The sequence below is a fragment of the Manis pentadactyla genome, chromosome 10 (genome assembly GCF_030020395.1).
Source record: "Manis pentadactyla isolate mManPen7 chromosome 10, mManPen7.hap1, whole genome shotgun sequence".
NCBI lineage: Eukaryota > Metazoa > Chordata > Mammalia > Pholidota > Manidae > Manis > Manis pentadactyla.
Window position 1 is genome coordinate 103,375,591 of NC_080028.1, and position 24,164 is coordinate 103,399,754.

Consider the following 24,164-nt stretch of genomic DNA (forward strand, 5'->3'; position numbering starts at 1 on the left):
GCCTCCCCGCGAGTGCTGGCGGGTGGCTCAGTCCGATGTGGCAGCCACGCCCCCACTCCCGTCGGGCGCTGCAGTGCAGGGCCAAACTACGTGAGTGCGGGGGTGCAGAGCCGGTCAGCAGACGGAGGGGACGGATCGTTAACCGCGCCCAAGTTAATACTAGAGGAAACTGTGAGCCCCACAGAGACCTCCGCCGTGACATCTTCGCCTGTAGCCACTTTAGCTTTAAGCCGCCCCGCTACACGTCGGCTTTCAGACTCGTCTACCGACTGGGCAAAAGAATGGGCGATTCCAAAATATTAAAGGAACTCCTGGAGAGCCAAAGACGGCCAGCACCGCTGCAAAGACGGCTGCCTGGCGCCTTACAGAAATGAGTGAGAGCGGCTTTAATCACTTACGCCCGAGCCCATCGCGGCGCCCGAAATCCCGCCTTTCCCCATTCCGACGGTCACCGTGGTTCGGCCCGCGGAGGTCTCCGCCCTCAGGCGCGCCCGCGATCGCAGCTACGTGGGCGGGGCCGGCGCTGCAGGGGGCGGGGCTGGCCACGGCTGGGCTGCGCCAGGCTTGGAGAGGGAAATCTGTATTGGTCTTCAGTGTTTTGGCCTTTGCCCGCCTAAGGGCGCCCATCGTGGTGGTGGTGGTACCATCCTAAGAGTAGACGCGGTGGCGGGCGGGGAGCGGCTGGGGAGGGGACGGAGGGAGTGTGCGGTGGGAACTGAGCGTCTGTTTGAGGAGATGGACAGCCCTGGAGATGGTGGCGGGGAAGTTGCGCTACGTGAGTGTGCTTAATGCCCCTGAGCCGTGCGCCGAGAAAGATTAAAATGGTAAATTTAATGTCATGTGTATTTTATGTCAATTGAAAGTGCTGGGGAGGAAGAAATTTCTTCACGCTTGGAGGTTCTAGTTGGTCAAAGAACAAATTGACGTGAGCCAGATGAACACGATTAAAAAAACAAATTTAAATCCGCAAGAGGAATCCAGAGACAAAGATCCAAAGACAGTCAGGGACAATGAAGCAGGTATGTCCTCCTGAACCAAGGAGATGGGGCTGGGGGCGCTGAGGCTTCAAAGGGAAGGGAAGCAAGTCACAGGAATATGTTTGGTAGACAAAGACTGGATGGGCTACTCGAAACCCCCGGCATGGGAATGTTAACAGAATTGCCAGTCCCTCCCTGTCTGCCACGCCTAGGTCATGACGTAGTGTAGCTCTCTAATGGTGGGAGCTCACCTCCTGGAGTAGGATCTCCACCTAAATTCTTTTTATGCTGAAGATCAAAGTGTCTTTCAGAGTCTCGGGCCTCGTTTTCAGCTCACTTGTGACAATGGCACATCTTGGGGCAGCCTGCCCTTGGCCCCTACAGCAGAAAACACAACCCCCCGGGGTGCTTACATCGCCTGATACTTTTTTTGAATCCTCCCATCTTAAACATTCCCAGTGTAACTTGGGCAGGTCACTTGGCCTCTCAGTTTCCCTATCTGGGGAGTGAGGGGTAACAAACACATTTTATGTGCGTGGCCTGTGAACTGGTTTCTCCTGAAGGTTAAAGTGAGGCTCCTAATTTCTAGTTTAATCCGCAGTTTTCATAGATCTCTGGGCTTTGCCAGCCCCTTTCTCCTGAAAGTCCTAAAGGCGGCAAATCAATGGACAAGAAGCAAATATTCGCTGAAAAGCTTGGAACAGCTGGCTTGGCTTGACAGCTGCGTTATTTCTCCCACAGGGAAGACTTCACGGCACAAACGTGTTGCATTCCCAGTGAAGGACCTTTAATGCAGATAAAATCAGAGATGTGCGCACGATGCACAGAAATATGTGTATATCCTCAAAATCTACTTCTGAGTGTCCCAGGAAAAGCCCCAGACCACCAGGAGTCTCTGCCCTCTTAGAGTCTGGGCAGGCCACAGTTGACATTCCAGCTGGTAAAGGCCACAAGGGGAAGCACTGTGTTGGGGACACAGCGGTGAGCAAAAAAATATGTGATTCATTTTTTTTTATTATTGAAGGATAGTTGACATACTACTACATTGGTTTCAGATGTTACAACATAGTAACCTGACATTTATATACATTATTAAATGCTCACCGTGATAGGTGTAGTTAACACCTGTCACCACACAAAGATATTACAATATTGTTGACTATATTGGCTGTACTATACTTTCATTCCTGTGACTAATTTATTTTATAATTGAAAGTGTGTACCTCTTTATCACCTTCACCTAGTTTTGCCCATCCATGCTCCCTTCCCCTATGGCAATAACCAGTCTATTCGCTGTGTACGAGCCCATTTCTGTTTTGTTTATTTGTTTAATAACTCATCCATGTTTTCAATTCCACATGTAAGTGAAATCAGATGGCATTTGTCATTCTCTGACTTATCTCCCTTAACATGATGCCCTCTAGGTCCGTCCATGTAGTTGCAAATGTCAAGGCTCCATTCTTATGGCTAAGTAATAATTCCATTGTGTGTATGTACCACATTTTCTTTATCCAAGAATGTGTGTTTCTTGCCATCTTAGACTTACAGTGTAATGGGGGCAATATTCAAGAATCAAAGCATCACAGAAATATGTTAGTGCCTTTGTGATAGGTTCATAAATTCCTTGATATTCCCCTTTCAAAAGAGGATGCTAGACCCTGCTCCCTTAAGCGTGGGTGCACTGTCACTCCCTCCTAACGAATAGGATGTGGCAGAACTGATGCTATGTGCCTTCCACGTCTAGGTCCTAAAAATGATAAGCTTCAGCTTGGCTCTCTCTTGGATCATTGGCTCTGAGAGAAACTGACCACCATGTCCCGAGGACACGCAGGCCATCTGTGATGGGCCCCAGGGTGGCAGAGTTGAATTCCAGACAGTATCAGCACCAAGCATTCAGACAGGTGCAGTGGAAATGGGACTTCCGGCCTCAGCCAAGCCCGGTCCACGCCAGAGAGAGGTGTCAGCAGAAACCAACTCTGCAGATACCTTCAGGGACTTCCAGCTTCCAGGACCGTGAGAAATACATTTCTGTTGTGTGAGCCACCCAGTCTGTGTTGTTCTGTTATGGCAGTCCGCACAGATTGCAAGATGGAAATATGTAACATACATAGAGAAAGGCCTAGGAGGGTACACATTAAATGAACACGGTTTGATGAAGGTAGGTAGTATTAGCGGCAGTGGTCAAAGAAAAATGTTGGCACAGAATCTAGGTGACAGGTTTGCAACTGTTCACCGTAAAATTTTTTCAACTTTTCTTTGTGTTTGAAAATTTTTTAAATAAATTTTTGTTGGGGTTAAGGACTCAAGAACCAGCTTCAAGACCCCCCTCCCCTCACACACACTGGAACAATTTGAGCTTTAAAAAGAATAAAACATTATATGGTTGACTTAAGTATAGTATGTTTAAATCCATTTGTTCATAATGGTATTTAAAAAAAAAAACCTGTTGCTCAAGTTGAATGTTGCTGGGCATTGTCTCATTATTCTAAAAGCAAAAGACTCTAGCAAAAAATAATTAAACTTGCTTTTCTTGTTTTACTTTGTATTTCAAGGTAACCAAATAGTTGGTGGATGATTGTTCTTCATTAAACAATTCTGGCTAACAAATGCAGAAGGATCAATAAAATAAGGGAAGCAATATTTTGCAACCCTTATGAAATAACTAAGCGATGATCCTGAAACCACTGGGTAGGAGGTTGATGGGGCCTGTGTCACCCAGGACCGAGGACAATGCTGTCTGAATTTAAAGCTATAAATTTCCCTCTACATACTTTAGTTACATCCCACAAATTATGTGTCGTGTTTTCTGTTGAAGATGTTTTCTAATTTCCATTTATGATTTCTTCTCAAATTCATACATTATTTAGAAATGTGTTATTAGTTTCCAAATATTTGAGGATTTCCCAGAATGTTTCCCAAATCAGTTTCTGGTTTAATTATGTTGTGACCAGAGAACATACTTTGTGTGATTTCAGTCCTTTAAAACAATGTATTGAGATTTGTTTTATGGCCATGAATGTGATCCATCTTGGTGAATGTACACTTGAAAATTGTACTGTGATTATTGGGTGGAGGGTTCACTGTATATTAGTTAGATCAAGTGGTCTGATAGCATTGGTCAGATCTTCTAAAACCTTCTGATTTTCTGTCCACTTGTTCTACTGGTTGCTAAGAGAAATGTTGGAATCCCCTAATCTAGTGATAGATTTGTCTATTTCTCCTTTCTGTTTTATCATTTTTCTCATGTGCTTTGAAGTTCCATAATAGGTGTGTACATATGTAGGATTGCTTTGTCTCTTTTATGACAAATTTAAATATTTTAAATATTCCTTTTTATTCCTGGCAATAGCCCCTGTTCAGGAGGCAACTTTGTCTGATATTAATATAGCTAAACTCCAGCTTGCTTTTGATTAGCATTTGCAAGGTGTCATGGATTGTGTCCCCTAAAAAGATAAGTTCAAGACTTAACCCCCAGTACCTGTGAATGTGACCTTCTTTGGAAATAGGGTCTTTGTAGGTATAATCCAGTTATAATGAGATCATACTGGATTGGAGTGGGCTCTAACCCAATGGCTGGTATCTTCATGAGAGGTGGAAGTTTAGACATAAATGCATAGAGAGAGGACACCATGTGACATCAGGACAGTGGGGGTGATGGGTCTACAAGCCAGGAAATGTCAGGGATTCCTGGCACCTGCCAGGAGCTCATCAACAGGGATGAAGGGATTCTCCCTCAGAGCATCAACAAGAAACAAGATAAGAAATTGATACTTTGATTTCTATCTGGCTTCCAGAATGGTGGGAGAATAGATTTCTGTTGTTTTAAGCCACCCAGTTTGTGGCACTTTGTTACAGCAGCTGGGAAACTAATATACATGGTATAAATTTGTTATCCTTTTTTTTTTTAAAGTAGATTCTGTAGGCAGTTTATAGTAGGATCTTAATCCAATCTGATAATCCTTGCCTTTTAATGGGAGTGTTTACATCATTTACATTCAGTGTAATTACAGCTCTGGTTGGGTTAAGTCTGCTGTTTTACTATTTGTTTTTTATTTGTCCCATCTGTTCTTTGTTCCTTGTTTCTTCTTTTCCTTGCCTTTTTAATTAATTGACAAATTTTAATTACATTTTTCTGAACTATTAGCTTATTCATTATACCACTTTATTATTTTTATACTCATTATTTAGAGTTTACAGTGTTTTCTCTTCACAGACTCCCTTTAAATAATATTCCACCCATTCACCTATGCCCATCTGCTACCTCCGATCCTTTATACTATGTTGCTATACATTGTAATTTTATATTCTATGTTGCAAACTCCAAAATGTATTGTTGTTTTTTTGCTTTAAACAATAAATCTTCCTTTAAAAGACATTAAATGACATGAAAATGCCTTTTCTATGTACTCACCCATTTGCCATTTCTGGCGTTCTCCGTTCCTTTGTGTGTATTCAAACTTGCATCTGTCGCGTTTTCCTTTTAGCCAACAGACTTCCTCTGACATTTCTGGAGTGTGGTTCCACAACGGTGAACACAGCCCGCCTCCTAGCTAGACAAACATAGAACTCATGCTAAAGGCCTACCACTTTCTGTTACCTGAAACATCATGGCTGTCAGCAAAAAATTACATTCTAAAAGGCAAGAAAAAACACAATCTGAAGAGATAGAAGGAGTAAAAACCAGACTCAGATATGACAGAAATTTTTTTCATTATCAGACCAGAAACTTAAAGCAACTGAGTAATATGCTAAGACTAATGAAAAAAACAGACAACACATAGACACAAGGCAGTGTGGGCAGAGAGGTGGACACTATGGGACAAGTGAAAATGAAATTACTAGGAACTAAAACCACCATCCCAAATGAAGACTGCCCCTCACGGGCTCATCAGTAGATGGACATAATAGAAGAAAGAATCAGTGAGCTTGATGACATATCCATAGGAACTTCCCAAACTTAAATGCAAAGAGAGAGATGAATGGGGAAAAAAAGAACATCGAAAAACCTTGGGTAGGTAACAAAAGGTGAACATACATGTAACAGGAATACCAGGAAGAGAAGAAAGAGAGGAGGGAGCAGAAGAAATATTTGAAGTAATAACAGCTGAGAACTTTTCAAAATTGATAACAAATCAAACCACAAATCCAGGAGGCTCTGAATTTACCAAGCAGCATGAACACCAAAAAGTCTACACAGAGGCATATCATACTCAAACTGTAGAAAACCAAAGGAAAATAGAACATCTTAAAAGAACCCAGAGGGAAAAATCCTGCAGAGGAACAAGGATAAGAATTATACAGGACTTGTCAGAAACCATGCAAGCAAGAAGAGAGTGGAGTGAAATATTTAAGACGTGGAAAAAAAAAAACACCACTAAACCTGTAATTTTATATCTGGCAAAATCATTCTTCAAAAGTGACAATGAAATAAAGACATTCTCAGAAAAAAGAAACTAGGGGAATTTGTCGTCGTTAGATCAGTCTTTCAAGAAATGTTAGAAGGGCTTCAGAGAAGGGAAAATACATTGTTCACAAACTGTGATCCACTTAAAGAAGCAAGAGCGCCAGGGAAGGATAACCGGGGGTACAATGGAATCTTTGATCTTCCTCCTAATGGGGCTGTAGACATGTCATCTGATTTTGAATCCATGACTTCAGGATAATAATAGCAACAGCACGTTGGGAGATGGTGGCTCCTGGGAAAGCCCAATGCATGGCAATGGTGGTGTGCGGGGCAGAGGGTCAGGACCAAAACTGTCTGTGGTAAGGCTCCTTTTCCCCCAGAAGTGGTATAGTGTTATCTGAAAGTTACATTGTGAGTGTGTATTACAAATTCCAGGGCAATCACTGAAATGCTTTTTTAAAGGAGTATAATATACTGAGAAAAGAGAGACAACGGAATCATATAAGATGACCAATTAACCAGCAAAAGCCAGAAACGAGGGGAAGATCCAAGAACAAGTACAACGAATAGAAAACTGTTAAAAGCGTGGTAACTTTTGATGCAACCACAGCAATAATCACTTTAAATGGGGATGGTCGAAATACACCAACTGAAAGACATAGACTGTCTGTCAATGACATAGAAACCCATTTTAATATAAAGACACAAACATTTAAAAAACTCCGGTAGACGAATTTAATAATAGGCAAAGGACTTGAGTAGACATTCAGCATTTTCCAAAATGAACATCCCTTGGACATAGGTCCAGTCACACAGGTGTGGATATGCTTTGGGGTCTGCCTCCATTCATAATGAGTAGCCCAGTTTATTCCACCAAATAGGATGGCCTATGGCTGTCCGTCCTGTGTATCCACAACATCCAGGAGAAGCTTCCTGCCCTGGGCAAGGGAAACCTCAGCCTGCTGTCTCCTGGGCGATGGCCTGCCTCTGGCCCTCCTGCCCTGGCAGAGGATCAGAAAGAGCCTATTGTGGGTAGAGTGAATTGGCAGAGGGGCTGCTAGGGCCTTTAGTCATGCCCGGTTCCTTGTACAGACCCAGTGCCAAGATTTGGACATGGCAGGCAGGCAATTGTGGGTTGCCTGGGGTCAGAATCATGGCTCAGAGGCCAGATATGGGATAGGACTCCAATCCCCTGGTTTACTTGTCTGAGAGGGAGCAGAGGCAGCATTTTCATTCCCATCTGTTGAAAAATGATTAAAGAAGACATTTTAGACAACACAAGCTTCAGCACTCATAAAGCCAAGCCTCCCTTAGAAGAACTGCAAAACTGGCGGAAGGTGGGAAGCTTTTATAGGATAAAGAACCAGGAAGAGAAAAAAAGGAAGTATCTGATGGGCTGGGGCCCCCTTGCTCGAGGTGAGAGTGAACGAGGAAGAGAGTGCAGAGCCTGGGGCAAGCTTGGCCTTTTAGGGGCTGCTGACTGGAAAGACTGCATATACGGGGGTGGGGGGTTGGTAAGTGGAGTTCCTGAGGTTTGGTTTGCTCACCTGGCAACACCAGCAGGCACAGCTCCATCTTAGGCCTCGAAAGTTATTTTAACACATCAAAACCATAATTTAAAACTTAAATTCATTTTAAGGCCAATTTTATAGTTCTCATGAAATCATGAGTTTGATGGGCTAGCTATAGGTCAATTCATGATAAATTGAATAGTAACTATTAAAATGTTCTGCCACATCCCCACTTTGGGAGCCTGGGGCTTAGGAGAGACCCTCGCTGAGCCCCAACAGCCTCGCTCTTTAGCTAGATAACCTTGGGCAATTTATTGAATTCCCATAGCCTCAGTTTCCTTATCTTGAAAATAGGAATAATGATGGCACTTACCTCATAGGTTTGGCAGAGTTTCCAATAAGATAATGTGGGTAATTTGTGTCTTTATTTTCCTATAGGCTTACCTTAAAAGAATGAGAAGTATTTTCAAGAAGCAACCAGGTTTTGAAGAGATGGGAGGGGTTACTCCTGATTTTTAGAAGTAGGCTCAAAGCTGGGAGGTGCCCAGTTCCTGAGCCTGGGGGCCAGTAGATGGGGTGGTAGAGACCTGGGGTGCCCTTGGGAGCCCCAGGGTAGCAGGATCTCTACCTGGGTGACTGGTGGGGGTTGGGCAGCTTTGCTGCATCCCAGCAGAGTCTCAGGGGCCCCATTAGGCTGGTAGAGACCGACAGTGATGGTCTGAGCAGGGCCTCAGCTCCCCATCTCCCTCCCAGCCCTGGGCGGCCTGGGCTGGTCTGTCAGCACTGCGTGGCCTGAAGGACCTTCCCTAAAACAAAACAAAACAACATTGAATTTCATCTTTGCCAGGTGAGTGGAGGCTTCTTATCAGATTTATTGTGATTTAGGCACATGAAGAAATGAGACGTTTGCGCATGAAATTAATTCTACGTCCGTAAAGTACAGCGCCTACACCTAGGCAGTGCTCAGTAAACGGCAGCCATTGTTAGCTCTGCTGGCCTGAGTTTGGATGGACTTATCCTGCCAGCGTGTCCTCCATGATTGACATGCCTGCCTGGCCATGGTACTGGAGAGCTGACCCAGAGCCCTCTGGGAGGAGCCCAGGATGAGGGCCTATCTGGCTGGTGAATCCCTGTAGGAAGCAACACCTTGTTCCTCTGCTATAGAGTGTAAGGGGCGTCTGCCAGAGTGAGAGAGGCAGGCAGAGAGGGGAGGTCCCGGGCTCTGCATCCTTTGCTTGGTCCTCTGTGCTCTGTGGACCGCAGCTCCGGGGCCTCGTTTGAAGAGCTGGAAGGTGTGGGAACCCCAGACCACCTAGGGCACGTGCAGGCGGCGTTTACAAGCTTAACATTAGAATAAACAGTTGATCGGGTGAGTTTTGACAGATGTAAATATCTATGGAGCCTTGGCCTCTAACAGGTACAGAGCGTTTCACCTCCTCAAGGACCCCTCACCCTGGGCAAGCTGCTTCTTCTGGTCTCAGCGTCCCTCATTTGGGGGAGGAGAAAGCTAAAAGGTGTGAAAAGAAAATTAAAAAACAGAACAAGCCATTTATGGGGGACATGGAGCATCAGTAGAGTTATCCACATTTCTACTTGTAAAAGTGCTTTCTACATTTTGAAGAAGGGCTGGTTTTTTAAAACAGATTTACATTTGCTTTGTGATATTTCTATCAACTGAAGAAACAGAACTGCAGAGCTGCAGAACCTGAGATAGCTGATTAATTACGTGTGCAAACGTCTAATTTCTTCATGTGCCTAAATCATAATAAATCTGATAAGAAGCCTCCACTCATCTGGCCAAGATGAAATTCAGTTCACTCTGAGGTTCTCACAGTGCTGGAGCACTACAGGCAGCCCAGCTCAGGCATATGCCACGTGTGTGGCTACAATGTTTAACACATCTAAAACTGTCCAGAAATGGCAATAGAGTTTATGTTTATCATGCTCTTGTCTTTCTCTATAGAGTTATAATCTTACTATAGATATATAGTCTTTTTATCTATATGTAATGTTCTATATAGTATTTATGTAAATAATGTTATTGGATAAGAAGTATTTTATCATATTTAAGTCTATTTATAAAATATATATGTGATTAATACTGTATGTAGTAAATATGGAAAGAGCAAACATACATAGATCAATATATAAATATATAGGTAAGTATATATAGGTAAAATACTATATATAGTAAATACAGTTGACCCTTGAACAGTTCAGCGGTTAGAGGCACTGACCCCCACACAGTCAAAAATCCATGCATAACTTTTAACTCCCAAAAACTCAACTACTAATAGCCTCCTGCTGACCAGAAGTCTTACTGATAACATAAATGGTCAACACATATTTTGTAAATACGCTGTATTCTTACAATAAAGTGCGCTAGAGAAAAGAGAATGTTTTTTCAAATTGTTGCAAATCTCCAAAAAATTTCCAATATATTCATTGAAAAAAATCTACATGTAGGTGGATCCACGCAGCTCAAACTCATGCCCGTTCAAGAGCCAACTGCATTTATATATATAAACTTATAGTGTATAACATATATAAGATTTTATTTATTATACATGAATTATAAACCTATGAAGAAAGACAAGGGTGTGATAAACCTTAAAATATATATTTAGTCTTCACGTATATAGTCCTATCTGTGTCACCAAACAACAAAATGCATGTTTGTGAACCTCGCTTGTATGTACTTTCAGGGAATGTTCACTTTTTCCCATTATGTTAGGAAGTTAATTCATGTTCGTGTATAACATGGCAGCTCGCTCATTGTCCCGCTGACTGGCATCCAGCTGTATCTCTTCCCAGTTTCTTTATCCCTTCTCTGGCTGATAGAAATTTGGGTCATTTCAGGCTTTTTATATTGCAAATGGCACCACACCAAGCCTTCTGACATGAGCAAGAGTTTCCTGCTAAATGTATGTAGGGCTGGAGTGGATGGTCCCAGGAAGGCATTTTCAACTCTAACAGAAATATCACATTTTTCCCAAAGTAGCTGTGTAGCCAGGCCTGCTTACTTCTGTGCAGACCTTGGGAGGAGCCTGCCCTGTGACTCGTGCAGCACCATCGCTCAGAGGCCACAGCACAGCACTGGGCATCTGAGGGCTTAGAGCCCATGGCCAACCAGCCAAGTCTCAGCCTCTGGGCCACCCACCTGGGTCTCGCCTCAGATGGGGCTTTCTGCTCTCTGGACCAGCTGACTTACCATAAAATGGGAGGGAAACCTCTGCCTCGGAGGGACACAGGACCTAGAGACATGACCAAGAATCCCACTGCCCTTCTTGGCTGGATCCTGTCCTAGAGGGAAAATCTCTTTGAGGCACATTATTAAATCAATGCATGAACAGACAAAATTGGAATCTGAACAGTAGATTAGATAAAGTACATTATCAGGTCAAATCTGCTGAAGTTGATAGCTGTGCTGAGGTGATGTAAGAGAGATAATATGTCCTAAGGAAACATGCAGTCTGGTACTTAGGGATAAAGGCCAGAATGCATACAACTCACCCTCAGGTGTATAAATAAGGACTGGCAGCTGTGGGAAAGAGAAAGGGTATCTGTCTGGGCCTAGTGAACCACTGGAAAGGAGGGACCCCAGAGGTGGGCAGCAGCTGGAGGGTGTGGGGCCCTGTAAACCAGGGCCAGGTTTGCTCTGAAACAGGGACTGGGGAGGAATCCTATGTTTTTGCAGTGTGTGAATTTTTTAACAAGGATTCCTTTCCAAATCAGAGAAAGCACAGAAAATAAGTACAGGAAAGAGCCATGCCTGTTTGTTTCCACACCACTTGAGCTACGATTGCATTTTCTTACCTCTACCATGGGCCTCAGAACTTTCCAGAAAAGTCTAGCAGACAGGCCACCAGGGCCACCAGTCCCATGTCATCTGGAGCAGCTTCCCTGTAACTGTTGTTGGGAGGAATGGGTCCGCAGCAAACTTAGCAAATGTGCCTATGCGTGGTCTGGGGTCCTGAGCACTTTCCCTCAGTCCTGGCTCCCACCCTGTCCAGCAGTTCTGGGGGAGCTGGGGGATGGTGAGTGTCTTGCCAATGGGTTTCAGCCGCAGGCAAGTATGCTATGGATTCAATGTGACCAAAGAAAATTGACAGCAGAACACTCTTTGGGGTGAAAGGGTTATACCCAACTTTATTTCCAGGTGGCAGGTCAGTCACTAGAATCCCATTCACTCAGAGCAAGTCTGTATGCAGCAAGCCAGTCTCTGCCTCTAGGCCCCTCCATCCACACAGCTGTCCTCTAGGCTTCTCTGCACAGTCATCCCACACAGCTGTCCTCTGGGCCTCTCTGTACAGTCATCCCACACAGCCGTCCTCTGGGACTCTCTGCACAGTCATCCCACACAGCCGTCCTCTGGGCCTCTGTCCTTGGGGCTGCTACCACTCCAGCCTCTGCTCTGCTCTCCTACAGCCTTGCAGCCCTGCCACTGTGTCGTGCCCAGAGCACTGTGGGGAGCTCTTTATATAGAGTCAACAGCCATGTATTGCCCACAGGTGTGCAGTGAGCTAGTCAACCAGGGCCAGGTGAGAATCTTGGCCACAGGAACTCTCATTTTATCCACAGTGAGGGCGCCCCTCATGTGGTCAGTTCTCAGACTTGCATCCCTGCCCCCTTGGAATGAGTGTGTCCTACGAGAAGTGGAACAGAGGGTGTCTGAGTGCAGCCGTGGGAGTTAGGCTGGAGTCAGAGCAGGCTTCCCACTCCCAACTGTGAGCAGTGGGCTGTCATCCCTTCCCAAATGTGCAGACCTGGGACCGGGCTCCTAGGGTGGGTGGTGGATGAGGGAGTGTTCAGTGGTGTGAAAGAGTGAGGGGCAGAGGAGGACGGGGCAGTCGGCCTTACCTGTCCAGAGCTCGAGGGGGCCCACCCGGATCAGTGAGCTCCAGGGTGAGGGCTGCCAGCAGCGGGACGGGGACCTAGGTGTGGACTGGGACTGACTGTCCAGGGAAACGGGCAACTGAGCTGCCAGCAACCACAGCTGGGATGCACCAGGGACCTGGGGGTCTGGGTGGGCAACATCAGCTTTGAGTTCTCCATCTGGTAACGTGGCTGGTCACACTTCCTGCCCCACCAGACTGTAACGACACATTCTGTACAGTCTTGATTAAGCTAGCTTTGCACAGCTGCCATCTTCTAATGTACTTTTTTTCACTTAACACTGTATCATGTTTTTTCTGCACATCACTATGTAATGTTCATAATTATTGTTTTAACAAATCATTGAGTGAGGTAGTCCGGATTGGATTCTGGAACAAAAATAGGGCATTAGTGGAAAAGCAGGTAAAATCTAAATAATGTCTGGAGTCTAGTTGATAGTAATGTACTAATGTTAATTTCTTAATTTTCACAAATGTGCCATGGTCACAAGATGGTAACGTGAGGGTTTATGAGCACTCTCTGAACTATCTTTGTAAGATTTTTGTAAACCTGAAATCATTCCAAAATAAAAAGTTCATTAAGTATTATTGAGACTCACAGACATGTACACACTTGCCTTCACAGCAGCCTTATTCACAATAACCAAAAGGTGGAAGCAACCCAAATGCCTGTAGAGGGATGAACAGGTAAACACAATGGGGTCCCTCCCCACGGTGGCGTAGGCGTCAGCCTAGAAAGGAAGGGGATTCTGGCACCTGCTCCAGCATGGGTGAACCTTCAGGACACGATGCTGAGTGATGCAAGCCAGTCACAGGAGGACACACACTGTGATCCATTCGTATGAGGCCCCTGGGGGAGTCACAGTCACAGGGACAGTGGGTGGCGGGGGCCAGAGGCTGGGGAGGGGGAGGAATCTCAGTGGGGACAGAGGGTCAGTGTGGGGAGATGGACAGACCTGAAAATGAGGGAGGGGCTGCTGCACGATGTGAATGTGCTTAATGCCCCTGAGCTGGGCTGAGAATGGCTAAGATGGTAGGTTTTATGCTGTAGATACTTTACCACAATATGATGTTTTAAAAAGAAAAAAAGTACTGGCAGCCACGTGCCTGGACTAGCTCTGCCACCAGCTGGCTGCAGAGGCCTGATGGGAGTGCAGCTTTGACTGGCCTTGGTCCTTCCCTGGGTGAAGTGCACAGGCTGGAGGAGGTGATTTCCAGGGTCCCCACTGGGCACGCAGGGTGTGGACAGACTTCAGCCGTAAAAAAGAACAGCTCGCCTACAGGGGGCTTCAGCCCCACCCTTCCTGGCTGATGCTTTTGATGCCTTCCTGCTTTAATTCTGACTTTAGGGGACGCTGGAAGCCCTTGTCCCTCAGCTGCATTGCTCAGCTGTTTCTCCAGAATGTGTTATCTGAACTAGGCCATCTCTAGGCTCACAGGGGCAGAAGGAGAGGTGGGCTCGGGGCCAACTAGTCCCCAGGTCCTCCAAACTTCCTCTTCTCACTGCCTCCTGGGATGCGCCCCTCTCCAAATGCCCGGCGCCTCAGGAATCAACCGTCCTGCTCACCTGCGGCACCTGGGGCCGGGCATCGCATGTCCCAGAGTCTGCTTCTAGCCCTACCATGGGCCAGAGACGCTGCCTCTGAAACAGGCGAGCTGACCCACAGGGCAGGCTGTGCGGCAAACCTGCCCTTCCCGGCTGCCAGTGTCCATAATTATCGGCCATGTGGAGATTTCTCCAGCACCTACTGCCGCCCAGGCACTGGCGCGAACACTTTATAAACAGTCCCTCATTTCATCTTTTTGGCATTTATTCAAAGAAAAGTACATAGTATACAGACATCTATTCACTTCCATCCAGAATTTTAAATGTTAATATCTTGTCACATTTGCCTCAAAAAATTCCTAAGGAAAAAAAAAAAGATTTGAAGCCCACTTTCTGTCTCAAATTTCATCTGCTCTCCCCTCCCCTGAAGAAGCCATAATATATCTATAAGTAATCTATAAGTAATGCTTGGTATGTTTAATGACATTTCACTGACCTAATTGTAGATTCTCATACAGTTGTAAGAAATCACAGCTTGCCCAGTTCCTTCTGATGATGCAAAGCTACAGTGTGCCGTCACAGCACAGGGGTGGCATCGATACGACCCTCCCCATCTTACTCATTTTTCCCTAGTTTCACCTGTCCCCGTTTGTGTTTGCTGTTATGTGTTTTCAAGTACACAGTGTCCTTTTCATATCCTTTTACAACACCCTTTTTCACCCAAAATGTTTTCAAGATCTTCCCATCGTGGTCTTGGTGTTCTAGCTCATGCAGTGTAGGAACGTACTACCGTTCATTATTCATTCCATGCTGACAGCAAAGCAGGTGTATTTTGTTTTCTTGGTGTTATAAATAGTGCTACAATGAAGGGTCTTGTTTTTGTTGCCTGGAGCTATAGTTTAGAGACTCTGATGCCGAGTGGAATGTCCGGGTCATAGGATATCTGCATTCCAATTTGTTAGACTAAACAAGTTGCCCTCTGCAGCACCTACACCAGTGTACACACCCTCCAGCCAGGTGGGAATTGCAGGAATAGCTCCCTTTCTCTTCCTCTCCTGTGCTTGAAAAAGTATCTGTCTCATTGTTGTTTGAATTTGCATTTTCTGATGTGGGTAGATTTCTGATTTTAGCAGAAAAGGAAATTCCTAAACGCAGCTGAAGTCTCCAGGAGGGAAACCAGGCTCAAAGTTAAGCAGGCGGAAATGTGCAGATCAAGCTGAGAGCTGGTGGAGGAGACAACGCTGTTGGCTGCTAAGTCCCAGGTGGCAGGGCTCCCACCTCGCCACAGGCACAGTGGACAGCAGCCCCCGTTGCCAGGGGAGCCCGCAGCCTGCACTCCCTTAGATGTGGAAGGTGGCTGAGGTCAGGAGCCTCAGTGCCCCAGCCACTACTCTGCTCCATGACTTCAGCTTCCAGTGTGAGCCTAGGAGGGTGTGGCTGGGACATTCTCAGACAGAATGGCTCAGGTCCTGAAAGCCAGGGCATGACGACAGATGCCCAATATACCTAATGAATAGTAAGCTGAAAATCTTTGCATATGTTTATTGGCTTCTCAGATTTCCTTTTCAGTGAATTACACACACACACACAAACACACACACACAAACACACACACGCACACACAATTTTTGGTCTCTTTTGGGTGATCACCTTTTTCATATTGAAGTGTATGAGCTATTTATAAATTCTGTAATACCCTCTTTATACCTATTATAGATGTGAAAATTTATTCTCCCCGTCTGGGGCTTCTCTGCCCACCTGGTGCATGGTGTGTTTCATCACACAGGGTGCCGTACTGGCATCTACAATTATCAATATTTGTCTTTATTTCTTGTGTTCTGTGTTTCTCCCTGGTTTGAGAATGTGGCTAGATGGCTTATTTGGATCAACTAAGTTTTGGATAAAATGTAAAAACCATCTCATTGAAGTCATTGGACAGTAAATAAGATAATAAAGAATTAGAATCTGAGGGGAAATAAGAGCACCAAGGGCATTTGCCTCCTGGGTGAAGCTGAGCTGCAGCTAATGGTCTCCTCATACCTACTGGAAGAAGATAAAGGGACCAGGGTCTGGAAAATGTTGAGAGCACAACAGTGAGCCATCGTCCCTTAAAACCAGGACCCAAAGCCTGTATATACACACATCCTCAGGCAAAGAGGGAAGCAAAATTAAGTTGCCCTTTGGCATTGCAGTGGGAGCCAGAAGGGCGGTGATGGCACAGAACAGACCCTGTGAGCAGGACACTCCCCCCTGAGACGCTTATAACAGTAAACCAGCCTCACCTGGATCTGTGGCCCCAAGTGGGGAGCCTAAAACCTGAAGTTTCAAAAGCAAAGTGGTCTCAGGCTGGTAGTCTGCCAAGATACTTGGCGGAAGCAAATGTAAATTGTAAATGAAAAAGGGCTTCACTTTCTTCTCACATCTAGAGATGACCCTTTAATTGTCCTCACTTTCCTGTTTTCCCATATGTGCATTAAGACTGTACATCTCTCTGTAAGCATTGCCTTGTCTGTTCTCTTGAGTTCTGAGAAGTACTCAACTTGTCAATTTCAAACACTCTGTATTTCACTATGAATTATTTTACATTTCCACATTATAGGACACTGTGGCTAGCAGTTTATGAATAGTTTGCATGGAGGTGTAGTTTTCATGAAGGAAATGCATGTGTCTTATGTACTGGAGATCAGAGTCTGACACATGCAGGCATCAGTGTAACTGATACCCTTAGCAAGAGATAGACCCTTCCTACCCGCTCACTAAACTCCCCTGTGCCCTTTCCCACCCGGGCAACCACTGTCATGATTTCTTTCACTACAGATTAGCTTTCCTTTTTCTGGATTGTCGTACGGTTTTGCCTGTTCAAGAATTTTTTATGTAAGTGGAAAAATGTATTTACTTTATGTCTGGCTTCTTTCACTCAGCAGTTTTTGAGATTCATCCCTGTTGTTGCATGTATCAGCAGTTCCTTCCTATTTCTGAGTCCTGTTCCATTGTATGAATATCTGACAATTTGCTGATCTGTTTCACTTTTAATGAGCATCTGAGTTGTTGCCAGTGTCTGGTTATTGTGAATGAAGTGCTGTGTACATACTTGTGTAAGACTTCTTGCACACATGTTTTCAATATGTGAGGACAAGATGGTTTATAGAATAAGTCTGTGTTTACCTTTGTTAGGCACCACCAAACATTTCCCCAAATTGAAGGTACTTTTTTATTGAAATATAGATGATATACAATATTGTACTGGGTTCAAGTATACAACATAGTGATTCGACAGTTATCTAGGTTATTAAATGCTCACTCCAGCTACTGCAGTTACTATATGCCAACACAGAAAGAGGCTACAGAACTACTGACTATGTTCTCTATGCTGTACTTTCATCCCTGTGACTAATTTACATTATGACTGAGGTTTTGTGCCTCTTTATCCCCTTCACCTATTTCACCCCCAACCCCACCAAATTGACTGTATTTTGCATTCCTACCACAACATCTGAGAATTCTGGCAGGTCCACATTCTTGTCAACATTTGGTTTTCTCATTCTTTAATATTAATGATGTTTAATTTTTTATTTTGGTATATAAAATCACATGAGCAACATTGTGGTTACTAGACTCCCCCCATTATCAAGTCCCCACCACATACCCCATTACAGTCACTGTCCATCAGCGTAGTAAGATGCTATAGAGTCACTACTTGTCTTCTCTGTGCTATACTGCCTTCCCCATGCCCCCACCCCCACATTATGTGTGCTAATTGTAATGCCCCTTATTCCCCTTCTCCCTCCCTTCCCACCCACCCTCCCCAGTCCCTTTCCCTTTGATAACTGTTAGTCCTTTCTTGGGTTCTGTGAGTCTGCTGCTGTTTTGTTCCTTCAGTTTTTGCTTTGTTCTTATGCTCCACAGATGAGTGAAATCATTTGGTATTTGTCTTTCTCTGCCTGGCTTATTTCACTGAGCATAATACCCTCTAGCTCCATCCATGTTGTTGCAAATGGTAGGATTTGTTTTCTTCTTCTGGCTGAATAATATTCCATAGTGTATATGTACCACATTTTCTTTATCCATTCATCTACTGATGGACACTTAGGTTGCTTCCATTTCTTGGCTATTGTAAAAAGTGCTGCGATAAACATAGGGGTGTATATGTCTTTTTGAAACTGGGATCCTACATTCTTAGGGTAAATTCCTATGAATGGAATTCCTGGGTCAAATGGTATTCCTATTTTTAGTTTTTTGAGGAACCTCCATACTGCTTTCCACAATGGTTGAACTGATTTACATTCCCACCAGCAGTGTAGGAGGGCTCCCCTTTCTCCACATCCTCGCCAGCATTTGTTGTTCCTAGTCTTTTCTATGTTGGCCATACTAACTGGTGTGAGGTGGTATCTCATTGCGGTTTTAATTTGCATTTGCCTGATAATTAGCGATGTGGAGCATCTTTTCATGTGCCTGTTGGCTAATGAAGTTTAATTTCAATGGTCAGTATGTAGTGGTATCTCACAGAGGTTTTACCTTACGTTTCTGTAACATGATGTTAAACATACTGTTCATGTGCTTATTGGTGATTTATGTATCTCCTTTTGTGAAGCTTCTTTTTAAGTAATTCTTAAAAAGAATTTTTGCCTGTTTGGTTAAGTTGTCTTCTTACTATCAAACTTAAAAATTCTTTATATTTCCTGGAGGTGAGTCTTTTGTTAGGTACATGTATGGTACAGATTTTCTCAGAGACTGGGTCTTACAATCTTATTTTCTTTCTGGGGTCTTTGGAAATCCAGAAGTTTTGAAGTTTCTATGTAGTCCAGTGTGTCAGTGTTTTCTTTCATAGCTCCTGCTTTTGTGTCTTTCTAAGAAATCCATGCCTGTCCCAAGGTTGCAAAGATTTTTCTCCTAGAAGCTGAATTTAAGTTTTACATTTAGTTTCATGGCCCATTTTGAGTTAATTTTTGTCCATAGTTTGAGGTAAGAGATGAGTTTCCTTTATTTTTCCAAATGGACATTCACTGGTTTACTGTGACTGGTTGAAAAGGTCATCCTTCCCCCCATTGAATTACTTAAGCATCCTTATTGGAAATCAATCGAGTGGATTACTTTCTGGGCTCTATTTTATTCCATTGATCTATTTGTGCTTCCTCTTGAGAATACCACATTATCCTGACTCCTATAGCTTTATAAAAGCCTTTAAATCAGGCCACAAGAGTCCTCCAACTTTGTTCAAGTTTTTATTATCTTAGATATTTTGCCTTTCCATAAAAATTTTATAATTGTATACATTTATGTGTAAAAGGCTTACTGGGATTATGATTAGAGCTGTACTGAGGCTACAGATCAAAGTTGGGTAGAACTGGCATCCTAAGAGAGCTCAGTATATAGCAGGCATTCAATGAATGTTAGTGTGGTTAGTATTTTGTGCTGCTTGCCAGATAATTCTGGCTTTCTGTCTTCCAGGCACATGGCAATGTCACACTCCTGGTTCTCTTGTGGTTGGGTGGGGTCATGTCACTAGTTCTGGCAGAGTTGTGAGTAGAGCGTTGTGTATCATTTCTGCACCAGAGCATTTAGATGCTCATGCCAGACCCTCTAGAGTATGTTCCCTTTGTCACGGTGGCAGGAATACAAGATGGTGGCTGCCCCCCAGTCCTACATATCCCAGTGACTATGATAAGCATAACCTCTTTGTTATTTCAGGTCTCTGAGATTTGAGATTGTTACTGCAGCATGATATAGCTCATCCTGACTAATAAGTGAACTATTATTAATATTTGGCCATACTCCTCCAAGCATTTTAGTAACTCTTTTGAAAGGTCCTTGGCAGGACTTGGAAATCCTCGTGTGTTAGTAGCATTACCCATAACAGGCCCTTTCTGCACACCCACCCCATGTAGTGCAGTCCTAACTTAGGTGTTCTGCATTCCAAGTTCTGCCACTTTGCCGGTATAGTTCTCATTTTCCTAAATGGAAAGCAATGAATGTTACTCAAAAAACAGATTAAGAGCCTTATATAAATTAGATTATTGCCATTAATCAAGCTTTTAAAAAGTGGAAATTCTAGTTTCTGTCTACTGTTGCTTGAATGAAGCAGACATAATACAAGGATTAATCTTTTTGGTGAGGATCTAAAGAAGATACAGACATACATGTTTCTGTGCACGTTTCCTAAGAGCTCTCTATTGGAGAAATCTGGCAATGAAGCCCACAGCTTGTTAGGACTTAATCCGCTCTTTGGGAGGCCTTCAGAACCAGTGGCTTGCTCTCCTTTCCTCCCAGAACCTGCACATTGCCAGTCCTACCGCCTGCTTCCCTCCATGTGCTGTGAGAATTCTGTTGTGGTCTGCTCCTCTGTTCAATTCCATCTGGAACGAGGGCAGGGACCTCGCTCCCTCCCACCGCCACACAAAATTTGGAACCTAATAAATGCTTGGGAAATGTTTGCGGGAAGAAAACAAACTTCAAGTAGAGCAGTGGTCTTCCACCTGGGCTGCACATTAGAATCATCCGGTGGTTAAAAAAAAATCTCAAATGTGAGCCACACCCCAAACTGATAAATCAGAACTTCTGGGAGTGGGTTCCAGGCAGAGTAAATTTAAACACTTCCCGGGTGGTGAGAAGGTGCAGCCAAGAACCAGAACCATGGAACTACAGGTTGTGCGACCAGATGTCAGGAGTGTTAAAATAATTTAATATGCTATTATTCTTCAATAATATATAATTTTATATTTGTATAATGCTTTACAGTTTTCAGAGTACAATTAATTTTGAACACTTAATAAAGACCTTACAATCTCTATAAGGGGACAGAGATAAGTACCAAATAGTGCCAGGAAGTTAGCAGCCAGGGTATGTGTGCGGTGATGGGGGAGAGTGTGGAGTCATGAAAGTGTTGAGCACATCATTTGGTGCAACAGCACCGGAAAGGAAGCCGAGCGCGGTGGAAGGAAGCAGCCCGGGATGGGAAAGGAAGCTGAGAGCGGTGGAAGGAAGCAGCACGGGATGGGGGCATGTGGGTCACAGGGTCCTGACCTGGGGGAGCTGCCCTATGCCTTCCGCGTGAGGGGGCAGCACTTCCTAGGCTATGGTGAGGACAGCAGGCTACTGTATCTGCCCCCACGGGTGTCCTAGGTGTGGCGATTGCAGACTGAGACAGGATCCAATGGCTATTTCAAGGAGAAGCAACGTCCTGGGGCAGACTGGGACCCTTTCTAGGACCCTAACGGGGGTCTGGGCTCCTGGCGCGGTAACCAGCTCCATGTGTTAGTAGGCGTCAGTAATGTGAGCTCCTGAGATCCCTACTTTGGAGGGAGCCCTCCCAACTGCTCCCGCATCCTCTCCTGCCACGTCTGCCCCCACGCTGAGCTCCAGGAAGACAGTTTGCAGCCGTCTGATGCCTCAGGGCTTTTGCACCTGCTGGACCAGTTCGCTGCTCCTCCTGCGTATGTCCTCAGCCCCCAGCATCAGCTCAGGCTCTTAGCCCACTCAGGAAGCCCTTCCCTGGCGGCGTGGACCTTCTTCTGAAGGGCTCCCACGTCTGGCTTTGGAACAGCAGGGTTACTTGCTGCACTCTGGTCTCCTCCTGGCCTCCAGGTCGGGGAAGGTTCCCCAAGCACGTAGGTGTGGTCGGCGCCCAGCAAGGATGTGTGTGACCTCCAGCCGACAGCCCGCAGACTGAGCGGGTGTGAAGAGCGAACGAGGGAATGAGTGGGTGGGGAAGTGGGCGAACGAGGGAGTGGGTGTGGACGAGCGAGCGTGACTGACTCTTGCAGGAAGCAGTGAGCGGGCAGGCGTGATGAACAGGGCGGATGGGTGAGTGAGCGCGGTGGTGGGTGCGAGGGAGCAGGGCGGGGGTCGGTGAGCGCGTGGTGAGGCAGCGGGCGAGCGGTGAGCGTGCGGATGGGTGTGGAGAGAACTCGGGGCGACCGGGCAGGCAGCGAGGCCGGGGAGGAGCGGCCCACGCCCAACAGCGGGGGCTCGGGAGGGAGCACGTGAACGTCTTCCCGGCGCCCGCGTGGCGGGGGCGTGACGAGGCATCCGCGGGCGGAGCCAGAAGAGGGCGTGGCACGGCGAGCGTGGGCGGGGCCTGGCCGGGCGCGGGCTTGACGAGGCCCGGGCATGGGCGTGGCGTGGCGGCCCCCGGGAGGAAGTCACGCGGCGTGCGCTCACATGACTGGCGGCCTGATGGACCGGCTGCCCGCCGAGGCGGGCGCGGCGGCGGCGGCGGCGGCGGCGGCGGAGGCGGAGGTAGATGCGGACGCGGACGAGGAGGCGGGCCTGCCGGCAGCAGGTACGGCTAGCCGCTCACCTCCTCCCGCTCGCGGCACTGGCCCGCGCTCCCGCGGCCCTCACGCCCTTCCCGCCGCCCGCGCCCCTGGCGCCCTGCCCTGTCCCACGCCCGGGAGCGCCGGGCCCCGCCGACCTGGAGCCCGCGTATCTGTCCAGCCTGCACCAATCCGGTCCGGAGCCGGGTGGAAGGGCGCCGACCTGCGGGGCTCCGACGGCCGTCGGTCCGCCGGGGCTCAGGTGTCCTCGCAGTCTCCCTGAGTGCTTCGCCCCGATGGAGAGCGGGAACGGTGGAGGTTCGGCTCTTCTCGATGCCCCATCGGGACGTGCGCCGCCAGTCCTCTGAGGGGGTGGAAGCCAATGCATGGGGTAACGGGTTGGGGTTCCCCGCCTGGGGCCCTGGCCCCAGGAGGCCACGCTTAAAGTGAGCTCTGGGAGCGTGTACAGATTCCTCCGTCGGAGGCAGGGGTGCTGCTGGGGGCATCGGACCGGCCCGATCGACAGGCAGACCCGGGGCGAGGCTGCGTGCAGACGGCAGTTCCCCTGCGGCCCCAGAGCGGGTATGTAGCTGTGTGAGGGCAAGCATGTGGCTGTCGCTGTGGCTCAGAGCATGCGTTCATGAAGTCACGCGTTCGAGCCCAGCGTGGGGCGGTCAGACGCCCGTACCGGGGCCCCACACCGGACCCCTTGTTGGTCACACTTGGGAATGGGAGGCTGTGATCCCGTGGGGAGGCTTCTTCCCCTCCGACTGTAAAGCAGTTGCTGGATGTGGTGGCTCGGGGGTCTCTTCTCAAGTATAGGGAGCGACTAGATGTTCCATATGGACCGGCTCCCCTGCAGCCCTTGTCATCTATGGATAGGACAGCTCTCCGAGTCTCCCCACCTGTGACCTCACCTGGAATTCCCAAGCTCTTCGGCCTCCCTTGGGCTATGGTGATTTTATGAGGTGTGCTGGACCTGGAGGCACTCGTCAGTTCAGAGCACTTTCCTGAGGGGTTCAAAGAATGCAGCCTCTCACTTCATTCCGTTTAAAATTTTCCGCCATCCGATGAGGCAGGCGCTGTGGTAGAGCAAACCTTTTTTACACTGGGAAAATGAAAGCCCAGAGGCAAGTGACTTGCCCAAAGTGGGCATCGTTCAGGGGGCGTCTTGTGGTGGAGACGGGAGTTGAATGGGTTGGAGGAGTCAGAAATCCTCAACCTTTGAGGATGAATTCTGTCCAAAGACAGTATGTGTGTGTCTCACAGTTTAGCAAAGGCTGATTTTGTCTTGAAGAGGCGGCGGCTTAGGGATATACAGTGAATCTCTTCTTCTCTGGTGCTCTGCCTACACAGCCAGAGCCCACTGTTAGTGTTAATTGTGGAGGCCGTGAGGTGCAGATCTTTTCAGTGCCTTGGGGATTATCAGAAAAAATCTTGCTCTGTGGTTCACAGCATTAAGGATCTTACTATATTCTGATTCTTTAGAGTTCAAGCTGTGAATGGTAACTCCTTTAAAACTTGACCTTCATTTACACAGTATGGGGACAAACAGGTCTTTTAAAAAACTAGAATATGA

General features: G+C 46.4%; 1 protein-coding gene across 12 annotated transcripts in view; it reads left to right on the top strand.

The window, feature by feature from the left end:
* Positions 1–67: 67 nt before the first annotated feature.
* Positions 68–24,164, top strand: part of SNX8 (sorting nexin 8) — a 62,487-nt gene continuing 38,390 nt past the window's right edge. For 8 of the 12 annotated variants that reach the window (XM_057487458.1, XM_036932849.2, XM_057487455.1 and 5 more), the window contains exon 1: positions 22,425–22,611. In XM_057487458.1, coding sequence (XP_057343441.1) covers positions 22,440–22,611 — 172 coding nt within the window. In that variant the 5' untranslated portion in view covers positions 22,425–22,439. Of the gene's footprint in view, positions 375–22,112; positions 22,134–22,424; positions 22,612–22,638; positions 22,904–24,164 lie in introns of those variants that run through there. The other 4 variants (XM_057487462.1, XM_057487461.1, XM_057487463.1 and 1 more) reach the window with 4 other exon arrangements.